We start from the raw sequence: 19404 nt of genomic DNA on the forward strand, positions 1-19404 counted from the left end.
CAAACTGTGTTCCCTAGGGCTTTGTGAACGCTGGTGGTTCTTCAGCTCGTCTGTGAAGGACAGCAGTCAGGGCAGAGGCATGGACAGCTGCACACTGGATGCAGGGATGTGTTGTTTTAATTGAAAATCCTTGATGGTTCTATTTTACCAGTAAAGACTCAGGAGCCAGATGCTAGGGTGAAAACCTGCTAGCTCAGGCGGAGAAAGCACCCAGCTGAGCTTCCTACTCAGCTCACATCCCAATGGAGGAGGCCCAAAATGGTCACTAGCTCAGCTGGCAGCCCAGGAGGGAAAGGTCAAAAACTCCAAGGCCAAAGGCTTGCTAGCTCAAAGCCCGAAAAGCCAAAGGCCAACGAGTTGAGGAGCTCAAGAGCTAGAGAGCTAAGTGTTAAGCTAAAGAAGCCTAAAGCTAAAATCTCCAAGGAGCCATTCTACTTCTATACGCCGTCTTAAATACCCCTCAACTCAAAATCCCTCCTACTCTTTAATCCCTGTCAGCTGGTTTCTTGCTCCACTTCCTGACCTAGGGATAGTTTTATTAAATCCTGTGTGCAGATAGCTCTTGGGTTAAAGGTGTGTGTAAGGCTGGCTGTAATTGCCTGTTTACAATAAACAAAGTTCTTGGATTAAAGGTGTGTTAGGGATCAACCACTAGAAACAGGGATTTACAGTTCAGTCTCAGGGGTCACAATGAGATCAATGACAGACTCTTACAGTTTACAATCTCAGGGATCACAGTGAGAGCAAATACCCTGCAGTGGGGATGTGCATAGCCTAGCTTTTCAGCTCCCTAGTTCACCCAAAGCAAGGGCCAGCTCACAGGCCCTGAGATGTGGCTCTGCAGCCTTCGGAAGTCCTGTCCCTCCAGCTGTTCTTGCTCTCAGGATCTCCCACACAGGGTCTGCCTTTGATACAGCCTCCATGCTTACGGACACAACCCTCTTGCCAGAGCAGCCTTTGTCATTTCTAGAAGATCAGTTACCATCTTTGTTCCCTGCTAAGTGGAGCACAAGCCAGGAGCCTAGCTAGTGTGGGCTGAGTGGGGAAGGATGGGCCTGAAGAGGTGGCACTGCGGGAGGGGAGCAGGGCTAGAGACAGGAGGGCCCCTGCCAGCCAGCCTGCTTAAATTGGGGAGCTCCAAGTTCAGTGAAAGACCTTGTCTCAAAAAATAGAACAGAGAGTGATTTAGGAAGACACCTAGTAGCCAGGAGAGGTGGCACACACTTGTAATCCCAGCACTGGGGAGGCAGAGGCCAGCCTGGGCTACAAACCTAGTCTAGGACAGCCAAGGCTACACAGAGAAACTCTGTCTCAGAAAACCAAAGAAAAGAAAGAAAGAAAAGATTAAAGGAAGACACCCAGTGTCAATCTCTAGCCTCTACATTCACGTGTGTACACGTACACGTGTGTACACTACGGATTCGTGCATCCGCGCGCACACATTCTTTCTTTGACTTTGCATCGGCATCCAGCCTGGGTTCTCATACGAGTGGCCAGTGAGTAAATGGAGACACGAATGACAGTGTTGACTTGTTGATATGTCCGCTGTCTTTTGTTCTTCATCGGCTGTTGTTCAGTGTCACAGTCTAGACCGTTTAGAATTGATGGAAATGATTGTAATGGTCTGATCCACTGATGCACTCTGTTCACGAGTTTATGTTTGCCTCGTACCTTTGTTCAGATCACCAACATTTCTGCACTTCTGTCTTTCAGGTGGCCGAGCGGGCGCTATATTACTGGAACAATGAATACATTATGAGTTTAATCAGTGACAATGCGGCGAAGATTCTGCCCATCATGTTTCCATCCTTGTACCGCAACTCAAAGACCCACTGGAACAAGTAGGCACCACAGGCCCTCCACTTCCTGGTCACTTTCACATACCACACGCCTCGCTGCCATTGCAGTTAGAGTTGAAATCTAAACTTACCACCAGCTTTTAACATGAACATGAGTTGCTTTGACGGTTTGGTTTGGTTTGGTTTTAGAGTTTTTCTCTGTGTAGCCCTCCCCGGCTGTCCTGAGACTCACTCTGTAAACCAGGCTGGCCTCAAACTCTGAGATCCTCCTGCCTCTGCCTCCTGGGTGCTGGGATTAAAGGTGTGCGCCCAGCTCTTGGTGACTTTTTAAATTAAGCAGCAATGTTGATGGATCGTCTCTGTGGCCTGCCGTCCAGCCCTCTCCTGAAGCCTCCAACGGAGCAAAGGAGTTTGAAGGAACACAGTGGACACAGCAGTTCTTAAGTGGCCCTTCAAGTCCCACAATGCACCAAGGGAGGCTGTCCATTAAACTCCACGGCTACGATGCTGTGGACACTACTTAAAGGGAGAGAGAGAGAACAGGTGCCGAAATGGCCTGAGGAATGAGAAGTGTTCAGTCCCCTCCCCTAGGAAAGTGAACGCCCCAGCCTGGCAGGTGCCTGTAAGCCCTGACTAAAAAACAGACTGAGTCAGAACTAGTGGATTGATTATATTAGAATCTAGCGAGGTTGTTGGAGGGAAATAAGGAAGAGCGGGGGGCTTAGGTGGAGGAGGACGTGACTGGAGGCAGGGGCAGGATGAGAACGGTCAGTGCTGATGTTTAACTACGACGTTCGCTCTGCAGGACAATACACGGCTTGATATACAATGCCCTGAAGCTCTTCATGGAGATGAACCAAAAACTCTTCGATGACTGTACCCAGCAGTTCAAAGCAGAGAAACTGAAGTAAGTGGCCCTGTGCAGATGACAGGGTGGGTCATTGTCTTCCACGTTCCTGACTACTCTACCTCCACTGTCTGCTCTACAGAGTTATTCTTCATTGTGAACTTTTACAGAAACCCTGTTCTGCTCTGGTCTGTGAGGCAGGTTAAAGGTTGGTGGTGGCCTATCACCAAAAAGCATGTGTCCAAAACTAGGTTCATCACCCTTGGCTGGCTGGGCTGGCTTTGCCTTTTTCAGAGCACTGTTTCTGTGCATGTGAGGACTTTAGAGGCTGTGTCTCTCCAGGGACTGCCTGGATGTCAAGGTGCTCTGTCTCTAAGCTGAGCACATAGTCATATGATTGATTACTTATCTGGGGGCTGGCAGCATGGTGCAGTGGGTAAAGGCACTTGCTTCACAAGTCTGATGGCCTAAGCTCAGAACCTGTGAAAATAGAAGGGAAGGATGGACTCCACAGAGTTGTCCTCGGACCTCCTCCCTCACGCCATATCATGTACCTACACCCACATAATAATAGATTTTATTTATTTTACTTTTTAGACCAGGCATGGCAACACAAGTCCATAACCCAAACTCCAGAGGCTGAGGCAGGAGGAGTACTACAGGTTCAAGGCCAGCCTTGGCTATATAGTGAGACCTTGTCTTTTTGAAAAAACAGGGGAAAAAATCACTTCCTAACCCAGTGTGAGCCATTGGCAGATTTTATTCTTTGCTTGCTGCTTAAAGGTGGCTAAGGTAGACAAGGCTACAGCATGTTTGTTTAGCCAACCACCGTTTCCTTTATTTTTTTAGACAATATGCAAATTTTGGCTGCATATCAGGCTCTGTTTTGGTTCCTGGTAATACAGCAGTGAATGTAACAAATGCCCTTGCCATAATAGGGCAGGTAGAGTAAAATATAGAGGCATGTTAGCAATGCACAGTGTAGCAGGGCCACAGAGAGCTGTGCCAGGCCTCAGCCCTCAAGGGCAGAGTGCATTGTTGAATGATTACTAATATTTAATATTGAACTATTATTCAAAATCAGCAGATACTCCTTAACCAGCTTTATACCAAATAACCACACAGAGAGACCAGGATCTATTTAATGAGCCTATAGCACAATGCTGCACAATAATTACTCTATCCTAAACCTCCATGCTAGTATAGTTTCCTCCCATTCTGTTTTCCCACTTATACTTGCTTTTATTTATTTATTTTTTACATGTAACATTCATATCCTTTATTTATATCTTTTTTTTTTTCATCTTCTACCACCAATTTTCTAGGCTTTATTTTGAAATTTTATATATAATACTTTTATGATGTAACATGTAAACTTTTTTTTCCATTTTATTATTTTATTCATATTACATCTCGATTGTTAGCCCTTCCCGTTTCTTCCCATTCTTCCCTTCCTCCCACTTCCCCCCTTCTCCCCTACCCTATGTCTGTGATTGAGGGAGACCTCTTCCCCCTATATATGCTCTTAGAATACCGAGTCTCTTCTTGGTAACTTGCTATCCTTCCTTTGAGTGCCGCCAGGCCTCCCCATCCAGGGGACGTGGTCAGAAAAGGGGCACCAGAGTTCGTGTGAGAGTCAGATCTCACTCTCCACTCAACGGTGGAGAGTATCATAGTCGTCGGCTAGGTCTTGGATGGATTGATCTAAAAATTATTATAATGAGTGAGTTCACCCAGAAGCAAAAAGAGACAAATGGTATATACTCACTTATATCAAAACACTAGTCCAAGGGATACGTACCATGAAATACTTTACTTAAACCAAGAAAGTGGGTCAGAGGAGAGGACATCCTATTGAGACTTTAGGCGAGAGTAATATGGAAGAATAAGGAAATAGTAGGACCCACAGGGTCCTGGAAACCTACAAGAAGAACTTTATGACAGGCAGATCTGGGTCCTGGGGTCCTCCTCAAACTAAGGAACCCGCCAAGGAGAATATAGGCATTAAACTTCGAACCCCTACCAAGACCTATACTTGCTTTTAAATCAACTACTAGGCCCAGTTCGTTTTCCCTGATGTTTCCCGGTCTTCTCATGGCCCCATCCTCTCCTTCCTCCTTTTTCTCCTCCCCTCACTCAATCAGGATGTCCCACCCGGTCTCTGTTATTGTTCAGTATTGGCTAGTTTGTTTTTATTGACAACACAGAGAACAAGGTGCATTCTGGACACAGAGCTAAAGTTAGTGTGATGTAAGCATCTAAGAATCTGCCACTCGGGTGTTGCCTCCTCCATTCCTGCAGAGTCATGGTGTTCCAAAAGTTGCCTGTGATGGTGCGTTTTAAGGGTTAAACAAAAAATAAAGGCCCAAACTCAGTGTCTGTTATGATGGAATCAGAAGCAACCCTGGTCTCCCTTGGAATATTGTCATGCCTGGGCTGCTGGCTGTGGCCTCTGCAGACCTGTCTGCCAGTGGGTATGAAAGCAGGCAGTCAGCTAGGCCAGGGCATTGCCGGAGATGCTGGGGCAGGGGAGGGGGGTTATGTTTTAAAGTCTTGTTACTGTTTTACTTTTTAAAAATCTTTAGTCTAAGTCTTGGCCAGTTTTTAGGTTTTTTTTCACATTACACGTGTGGAAAACATGACTGTGTGCTGATGTCAACATGCTTTCACCCCTAACCTGCCTGGATGTGGTGTTTTACTATTTTTCAGAGAGAAGCTAAAAATGAAAGAGCGAGAAGAAGCGTGGGTTAAAATAGAAAATCTAGCCAAAGCGAACCCCCAGGTACTGAAAAAGCGAGTGGCACGGGAGTGTTGAGGCGTTGCTTGAATGTTTGATGAAATAGGCTCTGGCTTCACCCCAGGAAGGGAAGTCACCGTCACTAACACTGTATGTGCAAATGTCCGCAATAAAAACACTTTCCAACTTTGTAACCTTCCTCTTGTATAAGTACTTATTTGCCACAACATAATTTTTACCACATAATTGACTTTTTTCTCTTCTTTTTAAAAGTAAGACATGATGTGGTAAACAAGAAAACCAGGATGTAGCCTCTGAGGTTGTCCTGTCCTCTAAGGTTGTCCTGTCCTCTAAGGTTGTCCTGTCCTCTAAGGTTGTCCTGTCCTCTAAGGTTGTCCTGTCCTCTAAGGTTGTCACGTCCTCTAAGGTTGTCCTGTCCTCTAAGGTTGTCCTGTCCTCTAAGGTTGTCCTGTCCTCTAAGGTTGTCATGTCCTTTCTTGCTCAGATGTCAGGGATACTGTCTCTTGAACCATATTTCTCCTTTTTATTTTCATATATGAAACAGAGGAAGTATGAAGTAGATGAAGTATGCTGGAAAACTAACTGGATTCTGCCCTGCTCACACTAACCATTCCTCTCCCCTAGCTGGTGCCAGTGTGCTCGCACACGGTGAAGTGAGACACAGTGGTCCTTCTGCCAGAGCTGCCGGCAGGTCAGCAGCCTCCATCCAGGGCCAGCTTTCAGGCTGGCAGACCCTGGGGCACTCTGCGCATGCTTCTTTGCTGTTGTGTCCACTGGTCTGAATGAAGTGTTACTGGGCTGTTCCCTTTCTTCTCGCTCTGTGTGCGTCTGGTTATAACAGCCACTCGATGAGATGTCTGACCTTTTCCACACTAAGATCTCTCAGGCTTCTCCTGGCTCTCCAGGGAAGAAAATGTTTTACTAAACAGTGTATTTCTTTTTGGTGAGAAGTGTGTATAAATTATTATATGAGTTGGATGTGGGTTTTTTAATCTTTGTCATTTAATAAAAACGATACATGAAGATAACAGTGTGTATTTTCCTATGAAACAGCATTCTGGCCCGCATCCTCTTGATGAGACGAGACGTAGTGACAATCTGTTGCAGGTCGGCGGTTCCACCTAAAACAAGTAGCCCACGTCTCCCTGGCAGCACTTTCCATGCTACAGGGAACTTCTTTGAGGCCCGTAGCTTAAGTACAGAGATCTGCGCGTCCTCCAGGGCTAGTGTGGAAAGTGAGGCTGGAGTGCTGATAGTTGTTCTAAACCGTGGCACAAGCGCACATGGGCACGGGCAGCCTTGCTGACATTGCACTTGGGTCTTGCTTTGTTCGGAAGGCTTTGGGTTTTTTTTGTTTTTGATCTAAGGGGTGGAGAGCCTTAGAAATCGTGCTTTGCATAGAATATGGAAATAAGTTGAAAAAAACTGCATAAAACTTCTACTTACAAATGAAGAACTGGTTGTTGTGTCAGTACATGTGGCCTGCGTTCACCACTGCCTTGCAGCAAAGGTTCCTGGTTTGTTCCTTTAAACTGTCTGGTGATATCATACCTGTGCTGGGTTTGGTGTTGGAGCTTTGGTGACCTCCCTTCCCACTGTGCTCACCCCCATCTCTGTGTGGAACCATCTGTGACAGTCATCAACAGTCTTGTCCACGCGCCCCAGCCCCATGACACAGTGTCTCTAAAGTGGAAAATACTTCATGTGTTAAGACACCGGAGCTGGAAGTATACCCTAGAACTCGTTCTCTTGAGAGGTCAGTTTGGTGGTTATGTGGCTTCTCCGCAGTCTCCATAGCCTTGAGAGTGAACAAGCAGCTTCACTGTCCAAAGGAAGCTCACCAGTAACTCACTGTGTTCACTGCCGTCTGGGAGACATCTTCCCAATGCAAACCCTCATGTTTACAAATGTGGAGCACCCCAGCCAGGCTGGTGGAGAAGTGAGCAGGAAGTTGGTAGGAGACGTGTTCTGGCAGCTGTGGCCTCTTCCCTAGGTTTTCATGCCAAGTGATTTGTGTGGCACTCTAAAACAGTGGTCACTTCTAACACAGATGTGTTTCTCCTGACCCACTGAATCGACTCTAGGGCATCCTACTACTCACCCCCCCTTCCCCTCCCCCCACCCTATCCCCACCGGGGATGTCGTGTGAGCGAAAAGTGACTCTGTGAGGTACAGCGCAGCTAGGCTGTGGGAGGAGGTGGTGCCCAGGTCCTCTACCTTGTGTAGAGAAGGCCTGTGCATTCTCATCATTCTGTGAGCTGCGTGGGCTTCTCGTGGGAAGCCTGCCTGTGCCAAGTGGGAGTGGGCTTCGTCTGCTATGAGCCAGCACACCCCACGCCACAAGGTCCTTTCGACTCATATAGCTTCTGTTGAAAACACTGAGTTTCTCCTGGCGTGTCAAGGTGATGCAGCCTCTGTTTTAGAGCAGTCCCTGGTGCTGTGTCACAGTAAACCTCCGTTCCTCTCTCTTCCTCCCCACCTGACTCTGAGCACCTGAAGGACAAGGTACTGTGTGTCCTGAAGCAAACTGGAGCTTGTCAGGGATTAAAAACATGAGAGCCAAACACAGCCTGGCATCTAGAAGCGTTAAGGTGCAAAAGAGGGTCAGTGCAGCCAGAGCACAGGGCACAAGAGAGGCCTGCTCTAGGTTTCTGAAGGTGTGGCTCATGTCTTTATGCAGGTTCAGAAAGAAATGGCACTGGTAAGGATGAGGTTATAGTTGTCACACGGTTGCCATTTGAGGCAAGGGCTCAAGACCCAGGCAGGTCAGACAATGGTAGAGTAACTCCGGGCAGGTCTGGGAGCTGCGGCAATACAGTAAGTAGGTACTATAGTACCAGGGCAGGAGCATCTGCCTTTGTTCCTCCAAACATATGTAAGAAGCAAAGTGGCCTGGGCGGACTTGCAGTTTAGAAAGCTCTTCTGTTATGTCAACAGCAGTATGTATGCTGGAAGGCCAGGCCCATAGGGGACTGACTCTAGGAGGAATATGTGGAACAGAGGCTACTGAGCAGAGCAGGTAGCACAAGGGCAGGAGGGCCCCACTAGTTGTTAGGAGGAAGCCCAGTGCCAGGTGTGGTTACAGCAGGTGCATAGCCTAGAAGGTGAGTGTCTAGAAGGCAGCTTGTTAGAGAACTGTAAACAGGAACTGACTGGGCTGAGCAGAGCTGCTAGCCAGAAGAGGTGGAGGCTGAAGCCAGGCGTGTGGGTGGCCATAAGCCTCAACACAAGGCCCAGCTTCAGGCTTGGGAAATATATGCAGCACATATATTGCAAGGGAAGAGCTGAACATGACCTCCAACCTGCAGTAGGCACTGACTGCCCCTCCCTGGCCTTACCACACAGAAAGAGCCAGTGCCATCAACTAACAAGCTGTGGCTTTATCCCTCGGCCCGTAAAGCCTGAAGTCAGTGGTACAAGCAGGTGGGAGGCTGCCTGCCATTGCAACTTGCCCGATGCGCCCAGAGCATACGGCAGTAGAGTTCACACTAGAGAGGTGGGGAAGCAGAGCACAGGGTCCCAAGACATAGCGGGCCTGACTTCAAGGCCAGTTTAGAGGGATCCCAGCAGCACTCCAGGCTGTGTGTGTGTTGGTGGCAAGCAGGATGTAGGGAGGAGTTGAAAGGGTTAAGACCCTAGGAAAATACTGATGACAGGGAATAAAGGCACTGATTGGGGCAGCTGCCCTCAGTAGGTGTGATGACGTGAGGGACGAGAGCTGGGGAGAAGAAGGGCTCAACAAGCTGTGTGCAAAGAACAGGGTGAGAAGTGACAGCATCTGCTGTGGACAGTCCCCCTTCAATGCTCTAGAGATACAGAAGAGCTGTAGACTGGCTGGCTTGAGACGAACTTAGGAAGATGTAGACGTGATCTTGGGGCCAGCAGAGGGTTGCTCCCATAGCCTAGAGTGCAGGAGTGTGAGCCCCTTTCCAGCAGCCACCACACGGCTTCTTGTGGAAGGGGGCCTCAGGGAAGGACAGTGGGCAGGTGGCCCCACTGCAAGATGAGGGCCCTAAGTGCAGACCCAGCACCTAACAGACAGTGACTCCATACTTTGCATTGCAGTATGCAGTGTATAGTCAAGCCAGCGCCATGAGCATTCCGGTTGCAATGGAGACAGATGGTCCTCAGTTTGAAGATGTGCAGATGCTGAAAAAGACAGTGAGCGACGAGACTCGTCAGGTAAAAGTGCATTGAGCACAGCAGGGCTGTGCCCACTAAGATGTGCTTGACGGGTCCGTCATGTTCTGCTAAACTAATGCTATAAAGTGAAATGTAGCCACTTGTTAGGAAACGCCTATAGATCAGAGTGATCAGATTGCTGGAAACGTTCTTAACAATTAAGTGTTTGCCTGCAGTTTGTTGCTTTATTTATCTGAGCAACAGAAAGTCAAGTCCTAACTTCATGTTCTATGTTAGCTTAAGCAAAACCAGAGCTTTGCAATAGCATCTTGCCGTTCACTTTCCCCTTTGCAGCCCTCTCCCTTCTGCCCTGGTCCACAGACATTTTCCCTTCATTCTTCATAGCAGGTGCCACACCCTCCACCTCCCAGGACACCAAGGTGAAGAGCCCAGGGCCCCTGTGGCAGGCCAGTGCTGTGCCAGCGACATTTACAGTAACCCTGCACTCGATGCACCGCCGTAGAGCAGTTCTGATCCAGCAATCTCTTTCTGCCAAATTGCAAGCCATGTAGAAAGGTTTCAAGGAGCGTGATCCCCTGAGCCCCTCTGTGAGTCCTCTGGACATGCTCCCTGTCGCAGGCATGCATAAACAAAACTCTGAATGGACCTAGAGGCAGTGCCTTGTAAGTTTTAGTCTCCACTGACCAATGGCAGGATCCCTAGACATTAGCACTGGAATTCTAGAGTGTGGACGGGAACCCCTCATTGCTGCTTATTGCTTGTGATGTCCCTTGGAGCTCAGGTAAATAAACAGGGTTCTCCAGTCAATTTTGTTTGATTCAAGTAACCCCTCACCTGATAAAAATAGGACAAGGAATTACCAAGAGTGAGCAGTCTCGCCAGCCAAGCCTCCCCTAATCCTGGCCACACACATGTCTACAGAATCAAAACAGGAGCCTTCTGAACCGGGCTGTGGTCCCAGCAGAGCACACAGAAGCACTCCAAGGCCTGACAGGAAGAGGGTGCAGCAGCATCCCTGCATAACTGCGCGTGTAAATGACATAAGCAGAGATGTATGGGGCTGTTTCTTGTCCCCATGGTAACATGGTTGTCTGATTTGGTCACAGGCTCCCTGTCAGAGTGCTGAGCAAGGAGGGCCCAGCTCCTGAACTTGTCATGTTCGTGATCAACCCCTTGACTTAAATTTTGTTTAAATGGATGAATGACTGCTTGTTTCCTTCTGCTGGGCAAGGTGTGGTGATGCTAGCAGTGCATTGGAGAAACTCTGTGACCCCCACTGACTGTCAGGAGTTAGCTGAATCCCACACTTAGTTCATAATGGTTATTCTTAGCAAAAAATAGATCTCAACAGGGCACAGTCACTCAGGCCTACACTGCCAGAGCTCAAGACACCAAGGCAGGAGGATTGTGAGTTCAAGGCCAATCTGGGCCAAATAGTGAGACCCTCCAGGAAAAGAAGGAAGAAAGGGGGGGCCAGGGAAAAAAAGAAAGCCCATGTATTTTCTGTGTTCTAACTGTAGGCAGTTTTCCTCCATGGTTTTTTTAATGACTCCAAAAGGAACTAAGGTCCCCTTTTTTATTTCCACTTTGATTTTACAGCCCTGAGTTTGCCAATGGCAGCCCAGCTGAGTGGCTTACCTAAGAACCTCCACTATTCCTGGGCTGTGGGGAAGCCCGCCTGGGAATCTGTGACATTTTTTTCAATTCTACGACATGTGGGCCATATAAATTTTAGAGGAAGTTGAACATTTGAGAGCCATTTCCTGCATGTTGAATACTTGAAGATTCAACGGAATTTTTCCTTTGTACATCTTTCAGCCTTGGTCATGATTCATTTTAACTTATGCCCTTTGTTTTACAAGGCCAGCAATTGAAACAAGAACACAAACCAATTCTCACCTTAAACCTTAAGCAAAGATGCTTTGAAAAGCGGGCTCTGGTGTTGTAAGGCACTGGGGCCACTAGGCCTCCCGGCTGGAGTCCCTCTTTTACCCATCATGGGTGACAGGTCCCCTTTTGGTAAAGCCAGCTGGGGATTCTAGGCAGCCTTGGCAGGGTTGCCCAGAGAGGCTCCTTGGCACATTTGTTCTCTCATTGTATGCCTCTGGAGATTACATCAGCTAGTTGAATTTTTCTGTAATCGACATTCTTCATAAATCAGTCTTCCAGCTCACGAGTTCTATGGCTCCTGCTCCTGAGTCAGAAGATATCATGCACGGGGAAGTCAGTTCTTCCAAAGCCATTCTCCATTAGGATCCCAGCAGGCTTTTCCCCAACTAAGAAATCAGCAGACCTGGCTGTACCTGGTGTGCACGAAGAAGCCGGCCGTATTCCCAGCACAGCATAGACTTTGCATGGCAGTGCCTCCTATAACCTCAGCTCTTGGGAAATGGAAGCAGGAGATCCAAAAGTTCAAAGTCATCCCTGGCTGTTTGGCAAGTTCAGAGGTCAGCCCAGGCTCAAAGACCAACCGATTCTGAAATTACTATGGAGTAGAAACAGAGCAGGAGGCTCTCAAGTTGGAAGCCAGCTGGGCTACTAGCAAAGAGCCTGCCTTTGAAAAAGAATTAAGAATAAATAAATAAATTGCTCTGGAAATGCAGAGGACCTAGAATAGCCTAAACAACTGAAAAAGTCAACACTGCCCACTGTCAAGATGTTCTGAGTCAGTACATGGGGCTGAGTCTCACATAGGTAATATTTGGAATGATAAACTCCACTTTGAGAATATCTGGAATCATGCTCCTCAAATTCTCAGTTATGACAGAAGAGTAACGTACCAACTGTCAGATGCGGTTGGCCCAGGCCTGTGGTCCCAGCACTCCAGAGGCCAAGACAGGGTTGTACACACTTAAGACTAGCCCAGGCAGCTAAGCATAGTGGCACACACTTTTAATCCCAGCACTTGGGAAGCAGAGGCAGGCAGATCACTGACTTCCAGGCCAGCAGGCTTCTCCCCCATTAAGAAAGTCAGGCCTACAAAGCGAGTAAATCCAGGACAGCCAAGATAACATAGAGATACCCTGTCTCAAAAAACTTAAAAAAAAAAAAAAAAACAACTAGCCCAGGCTACATATCAAGACTCAAAAAACAAACAAAGCTATAGCTGAAAACTAAGATCCAGCATTTGATAGTGTCAACACTTTCCATGACCCTCAGTTTTATTTTCCCCCGTCTCCCCAAAAAGATTCCATGTTTCTTTAAATGGATTTGACTGTTGCATCAGGACAGGTGGGATGTAAGTAAGATGGTCCTGTGGAAGACTTGAGGACAAAAGACTAATGCTAAGAAAGTCATTTGGTTGATGGAGGATGGAAAAACTCAGTAATATGTTTTCCTGTTAGAACCACTGTTTGATACTTTGGGAGACGGGCAGGCGGATCTCTATGAGTTCGAGGCCCCCCTGGTCTACAAAGAGAGTCCAGGACAGCCAAGGTTACCTTCATAGAGAAACCCTGTCTCAAAACAAAACAAAAAAATAAAAGAGCCACTGTTTAGATTTCCTTTGTCAAACCCTATACAGAACACCCACATACCCCCTCCCTTACCCCCCCCCCAAAAAGCATATACGTTTCATGTGAGTAACGTTGATATCAGAGACGTTTAAAATGTTTACAATTTTCATTTTTAACAGTTGGTCGGGAGAAAAGCATTGTCAACCCCGCAAGTCAGGAAGGTGTAGAGACGGAAGGTGGGCAGTGCAGGTACTCCTTGTAAAATGCATAGAGTATACTTAAGGCTTTGTATGTACCAAAGCGGGATGAGTCACCATGGTATACATGAAGTATTTTCCCTTCTTTCCGTGACATCACAGCTAAAGGATCATTGATCGGTTCTACCCCATATTAAGTTCTAAAGTTTGAACCCAACGCCTTTCCCAGGTAAGGAAGGCGTGCACTGTTGTGTGCCAGCCCTGTTCTCTACAGGAGCTCTCGCTCTGGCCGTTTGCACCTGCCAGAGTGCCCAGGCCCCTGTGTCTCACACAGAGCTGTCTGATGCCAACACTTCCTTGCTTCCTAGTCCACCCAGCCCTGCCTGCATGCTGCCAACACATCCTCTCCCCAGATCTTGCTCCTTCTAGACCACCAGCTACACAATGTCTCATGTTTCCCTGCCTCCTGTTCCCCTCATGGTCCCTCTTGTGGTTTGTCCGTCTTCTCTGCTTTCTGCATCTGTTTGCAGTGCTAAGCAGAGAGGCCCCGCGTGTATGTCCTAAAGCTCCAGTTGGTTCAGCTTCCTCTGTTTGCCTTCACTGGTCCCAGCTCCAAGGGTTGACTATAGTCTGTCTATTAAGGTGTTTCTTCTTTCTGACATGCCTGTTTCATTTTAAAATGTTGGTTTGTATCAGGATGGACATGAATTCAGGGTAGAATTTTACCTCTGAGTTTCTGAGGGGTTAAAGATAAAGCACTCAAAGTTTTTCAAGACAGGGTTTCTCTGTTTAACAGTCCTGGCTGTCCTGGACTCAGTTTTGTAGATCAGGCTGGCCTCGAACTCACAGCAATCCACCTGCCTCTGCCTCCCAAGTGCTGGGATTAAAAGTGCATGCGCCACCATGCCCAGTGAAAAAGCACTCTTAACGCACCGACTGTGGTAGTACACATCCAAAATCTCAGCCCTTGGGAGGCTGAGGCAGGAGGACCATGAACTGGAAACCAGCTTGGGCTTTTCACATCATAAATGCATCTTCCACGCATGGGGACTGGTGACATTTGCCATCTCCCACTGGTTTCTAGGCCGGAAAATGGAAAAGCTTTCCTTCCCCCATGTTGAATCTGAAGGTTCAAGAGACAGCTCAGATAAGACACTGAGCCCTCACTGCTGCTGTTCTCATTGGCAAATTCACAGACAACCCTGCTGAGAAACACCGAACACAGTGAAACACGGGCTTCCGTTTGTGGCTTGGCAGATGCTTGAGTTTTCCACCAAAGCAGAAGAGTGGATTCTATTATCATGTGGAAGTCAGGCATTTGCACACAGAGCAGTCGTTCATACATGCGCTTTCTATGACCACATCCTTGGTTTTCAACAGTTGTGTTTTTTTTTTTTTTTTTTGTTTTTTTTTTTCTAAATTATACAACAGAGGTTTACTTTCTTTTGGTCGGAGACACTGGGGGAAAGAAAAACAGTTTGGGCCGGGCTTGGTGCCACACGCCTTTAATCCCAACACTCGGGAGGCAGAGATAGGTGGATCACTGTGAGTTCAAGGCCAGCCTGATCTACAAAGCGAGTCCAGGACAGCAGGGCTACACAAAGAAACCCTGTCTTGAAAAACCAAAAGAAAAAAGAAAAAAAAAAGAAAGAAAAAGAAAAACAGTTTGGAATTTAGCAACTTAGGTCCAAAAATACTGCTGGACACCTGTGTCACCTCACGGGCAGATTGCCTGTGGACAGCTGAGTTGGTGCTTTATTAGGTTTCAGAGTGCTGGTGCTAACACAGCTGAGTGGATGCTCTCCACAGACGCTCCTTTCTGGCCCATTTTTTGCAGATGCAGTTAGTTAAATCCACAGGCATGCTGACTCATGTCCATAACCCAGGCACTTGAGGGATGGTAAGATAAGGGATTGCCATGAGGTCAAGGCCAGCCTGGACTTCATAATACATTTTTTTTTTTCTAAAACAGGGTTTCTCTGTGTAGCCCTGGCTATCTTGAACTCACTTTGTAGACCAGGCTGGCCTCAAACTCAAATTGATGCACTTGGCTCTGCCTCCTGAGTTCTGGGATTAAAGGCATGCGGCACCACACCGGGCTGACTTGATAATAAATTTAAGGCCAACCTAAGCTACATGAGATCCTGTCTCCAAGCATGTACTTATATGCACATGCACACACACAGTCTAAATCCTCCTGCTAAAGTGGGCTTCCTAAACTTCAGAAAGAGTGGAAAAGAAAGTAAATTTTTTATTTCTTAAACTCGATATTGGAAACTTCCATGTAAATTACTTTTCTGGGTATAATTTTTTTCCTCTTACTGTAAAAAGAAACTGTCAGAATTTTTGTTAGACATTTTAGCTTTCTTAGTGTTTTAAATCTAGTTTGTTTCTCATTCATTTGTTTTCCCATTTAAAATAAATATATAACAGACATGGTTATCAAGTGACATTGGTGGTGTTTTGTGAGAGAGGAGGATACTTAAGGGAGTCATAAAAACTGGAGAATTGTGCAAACACTAACATCGTAGAAGTCCAAAGCCAGCATTGCACACCAGTCATTTCGTGTGTTTAGGATGAGTCAGAAGTGTGCCCTTCCCCTGTGGCCAGCAAGGCCGTGGCAGGGCTGTGGTCCTTGCTTGCCTCGTCCTTTCCTCTGACCCCTGACTTGGAAGCCAGCTTCCTTCTCGGTGAGCCTGGTGCATAGCCAACTGCGTTGCCTTTGTGATTCCAGGCACCGAAGGATCTGAAGAAGGACCGCCCCCTTGTGCGCCGCAAGTCCGAGCTGCCTCAGGACCCCCACACCGAGAAAGCCTTGGAAGCTCACTGCAGGGCCAGTGAGCTGGTCTCCCAGGACGGGCGCTAGCCTCTGGAGCGGCACGCCGAGCTGGGCCATCCTGTTTGTGCCATACCAATCAGTTACACTCAAAAAAGTCGCAGCTTCCTCCGACCCCATTCTGTAGGCAGTAACACGGCTCGAGATTAGGAGTTCAAACAGTGGTGGCTTTTCTGGCCCTACTGGCCAAGCCAGGGGTCAGCAACAGTGTCATCACCATGTTGTCACCACCCCAGCATTGCCATGAATAAATGATGCAGTCAGAGCTGTAGGAAAGCACCCTGGTTGCCATCTTGTTCTACCCAGTGGGCCCTGTGCTCCTCTAACATAAGTACTCTGTGCTAATACCAATGAGGAACACTTTAGAAGGATTCTTCTCCTCTCTAAGCCTTCACAGCCCTTGACGTTGTTTCCACAACTGCTGTGCCAGCAGCTTGTATGTGTTGGTTAAATCTCACAGAAATAGTTCCTTGCTTTCACATTCTAGCTGCCTCCTGGGAACGTGGCCAGCCGTCGGCAGCACGGGGACCTTCCAAGGTGTTTCTTTTCTTTGATTAATAGCATGCACATCATGCCCTGCTCCCTATGTCTACCGAAAGCCATATTTCACCGTCTTTGGTAGAGCTGGGGTTCCACCTAAGCTCAAAGGAGAAACTCTGGGAAGTGCTTTCTCAGCCCACCTCGACCAGAACTGCAGTGTTGAAATTATGTGTTCATACTTTTATTTGTAGAATCAATTTTCATCTACTTACACATTATCCTTCAACAAGGCTCTTGAATTAATAAAATTATAGGACCTAAGAATTCCACATTTGTAGAAAGGGAGGAGAAATTAAGCCACTCGGCCTAGTGAGACAGCAGCTGCCTGTGGCTATGCGGCAGGTCGCTGTGAGGTGTCCTCAGTGAGCCTTTCTGTAGGGAAAAGCACACACCACCAAACTCATAAGGAAAAGTGCAGTGTCTGCGAGTCTGCCCGTGTTCACATGCTACTGCAGGCTTCACAGTCTCCTGGCATGGGTTAAGCTTCTGTTGTAGATGGAATAACACGAGGAGAAAAATCCCTAAGCTTACTGTTTTGTCTATTTTTATTTCTCTCAGGGTGGCCAGTATTTTGACTTATTTATCCTGCTTGAAAGCTACTTGGGACGTGTCCCGCTACTCTGAACAGTGACTAGTTTCTCATCTCCAGCATATATATACAACTTGGTGTTAAATGTCTTGATGCAGAAGATACGGTAAAATGTGGCTTCTTCTCAAATCTGTTTTTTAATTGTGGTCTCGGGTATACATGAAAAAATTGTGAAATCAGACATTGCTCTCACGCGCACGGCCACAGAGCCTGCTTCTGGGTCCCCTTAGGTGTCTCCTGATGCTCACTCCACATAGCAGGGAAGGTGGGCACCTATGGGGAGAGCAAGCCAGCACGGCTGAACAGAATGGTGGCCCCAGCTGAGGGTGGGCAGGATGGTCGCCTAGGTGAGAAGAACACTTCCTGAGAAACTTGATAAGTATCTATCCACTTTACCATTATGAAATCTATAATTAAAAAAAAAAGCTGAGATGCCTTCTCCTTTTGAGGGAAAAAGGGTGCTTTTATTGTATAAAGCAGCGTCTCTGTGTTTTGATACCCCATTGTTTGAACTCTCGTTTTTAGCTGGTAGAGTCTCAGCCCTTCTGTGGGGCAGCCCATGTGTGGTGAGAGGTCCCAAGAGACTCCTTTGCCCTGTGTGAAAAGCAAGCTATCAGTGTCTGGTGATTGTGCGAAGCTCAGCACGGCAAAACGTCCTCTAGTCGGGGTTTTATTTCTGCTCTTTATTGAAGACAAACATTCACCAATAAGGAAACAGAACAAAAAAATGTTTTGAGAGAAACTAATTTTCTTTGACAAGAGTATTATTTACTATTTTGGCCTATTAAAATTTGCTCAGTTAGTACTCGGGCTCCCCGGGCTAATTGTTCAACTTGTATATTGTTAAGACACACTGTTGATTCTGTACCAAACTGGCTTTAAAAAAAAAAAAAAAGTACCACGTTGAAAATAAACGGGTGACTGTTTTTCTTCATATGGCTCTAGTTTGGCACCTTCACTCTTTCCAAAATGTATCTGTGCGCCAGAGATGTCACAGTTCAAGTGTCTTTCTAATGTGGCTTTGTATGGCTTCCTTTGAACATTGTACATACATTGTATCTTTGTTTTATGGTAATAAGTAATAAAAATGTAGACTTCGTATTTTGTACAAAATGTCCTATGTACAGAATTAAAAAAAAAGTTCATAGAAACAGCAAAATTAGGTAAGTGGCACAGTTATTTTTCTTTAGAAAATATCTGTAACTTTACGCTTTAGTGAAATGTTAAGTACCAACATATTTTTTAACATTTTGTAATTCAAAACTTTTTTGTTTTGACATTGTTTATGAAGAAAGACTTCATGCACTTGCCATTTAATATACTCTTTTATCTAATTTTAAAGAACTCTTTAAAATGGTGTATTATATGGACTAAATAAAGAACATGTGAATTTTATCGCTCATTATGAAACTAAATTTAGCTATGGCATTGGGCAGTCTGGTTCTAACACACCGTTACTGTCAGGTCAGGGATCAGCCATTCCAGAGACACGGGCTTGAGGTGGGAATCCGCAGGTGTCCAGTGTCTCCATACTGAGGGTCGACTGTGTTTAGCGCCTAATCTCAGCTCTTAGAAGCTAAACCCATAAGCCACCATACTACCTCTGATTAATAAGGCAGGTGCCAAGCGTGGTGGCACACACCTTGGATCCTAGCACTCTGGAGGCTGAGGCAGGTGGATCTCTGTGAGTTTGAGGCCCTCCAGTGTACAGAGTAAGTTCTAGGACAGCCAGAGCTAGAACCACCCACCCACCCAGCCAACCAACCAACCAAAGAAACCTCCAAAACAACGCTTTTGTTTGTAAAAAGGCAGGAAGGAGCTAAGTATGGTGGCGCACGCCTTTACTCCCAACAATTGGGAGGCAGAGGCAGGTGGATCACTGTGAGTTCAAGGCCAGCCTGGTCTACAAAGCGAGTCCAGCACAGCCAAGGCTGTTACACAAAGAAACCCTGTCTCAAAATGGAGCATCCTAAGGGCTTTGGCCTGAGACCCGCTGGCTGCAAGTGTTAGAGGGAAGCACCTGCCAGAAGCAGCTTGCCGGCTGGAAGGCAGTCAGTCTGGAGTAGTGACTAGAATTACTGCTCCTGGGGCTGGGCGGCGACCCTCTGAGATCCCTCACCCTCCCCTCTTGAAACTGGAGAAGGACATCATATTTGGTAACACCCCACAGCACAGGATTTCTTGGCCAGTGGTGTACTGAGGTTGACAGCCACCAGAGGCACTGGTGCCACGGCAGTGTT

The 19404-nt window shown here is 47.0% G+C and overlaps 1 protein-coding gene across 10 annotated transcripts in view; it reads left to right on the plus strand.

The window, feature by feature from the left end:
- Ppp2r5c (protein phosphatase 2 regulatory subunit B'gamma) overlaps positions 1 to 18574 on the plus strand; it is a 141777-nt gene extending 123203 nt beyond the window's left edge. For 2 of the 10 annotated variants that reach the window (XM_051151497.1, XM_051151530.1), the window contains 5 exons: positions 1714 to 1841; positions 2605 to 2706; positions 5356 to 5428; positions 9470 to 9586; positions 13182 to 13251. In XM_051151497.1, coding sequence (XP_051007454.1) covers positions 1714 to 1841; positions 2605 to 2706; positions 5356 to 5428; positions 9470 to 9586; positions 13182 to 13229 — 468 coding nt within the window. In that variant the 3' untranslated portion in view covers positions 13230 to 13251. Of the gene's footprint in view, positions 1 to 1713; positions 1842 to 2604; positions 2707 to 5355; positions 5429 to 5948; positions 6521 to 9469; positions 9593 to 10340; positions 10342 to 11146; positions 11797 to 13181; positions 13252 to 15933 lie in introns of those variants that run through there. The other 8 variants (XM_051151543.1, XM_051151494.1, XM_051151505.1 and 5 more) reach the window with 8 other exon arrangements.
- Positions 18575 to 19404: the final 830 nt, after the last annotated feature.

This window comes from Acomys russatus, chromosome 1, assembly GCF_903995435.1.
Source record: "Acomys russatus chromosome 1, mAcoRus1.1, whole genome shotgun sequence".
Classification (NCBI taxonomy): Eukaryota; Metazoa; Chordata; class Mammalia; order Rodentia; family Muridae; genus Acomys; species Acomys russatus.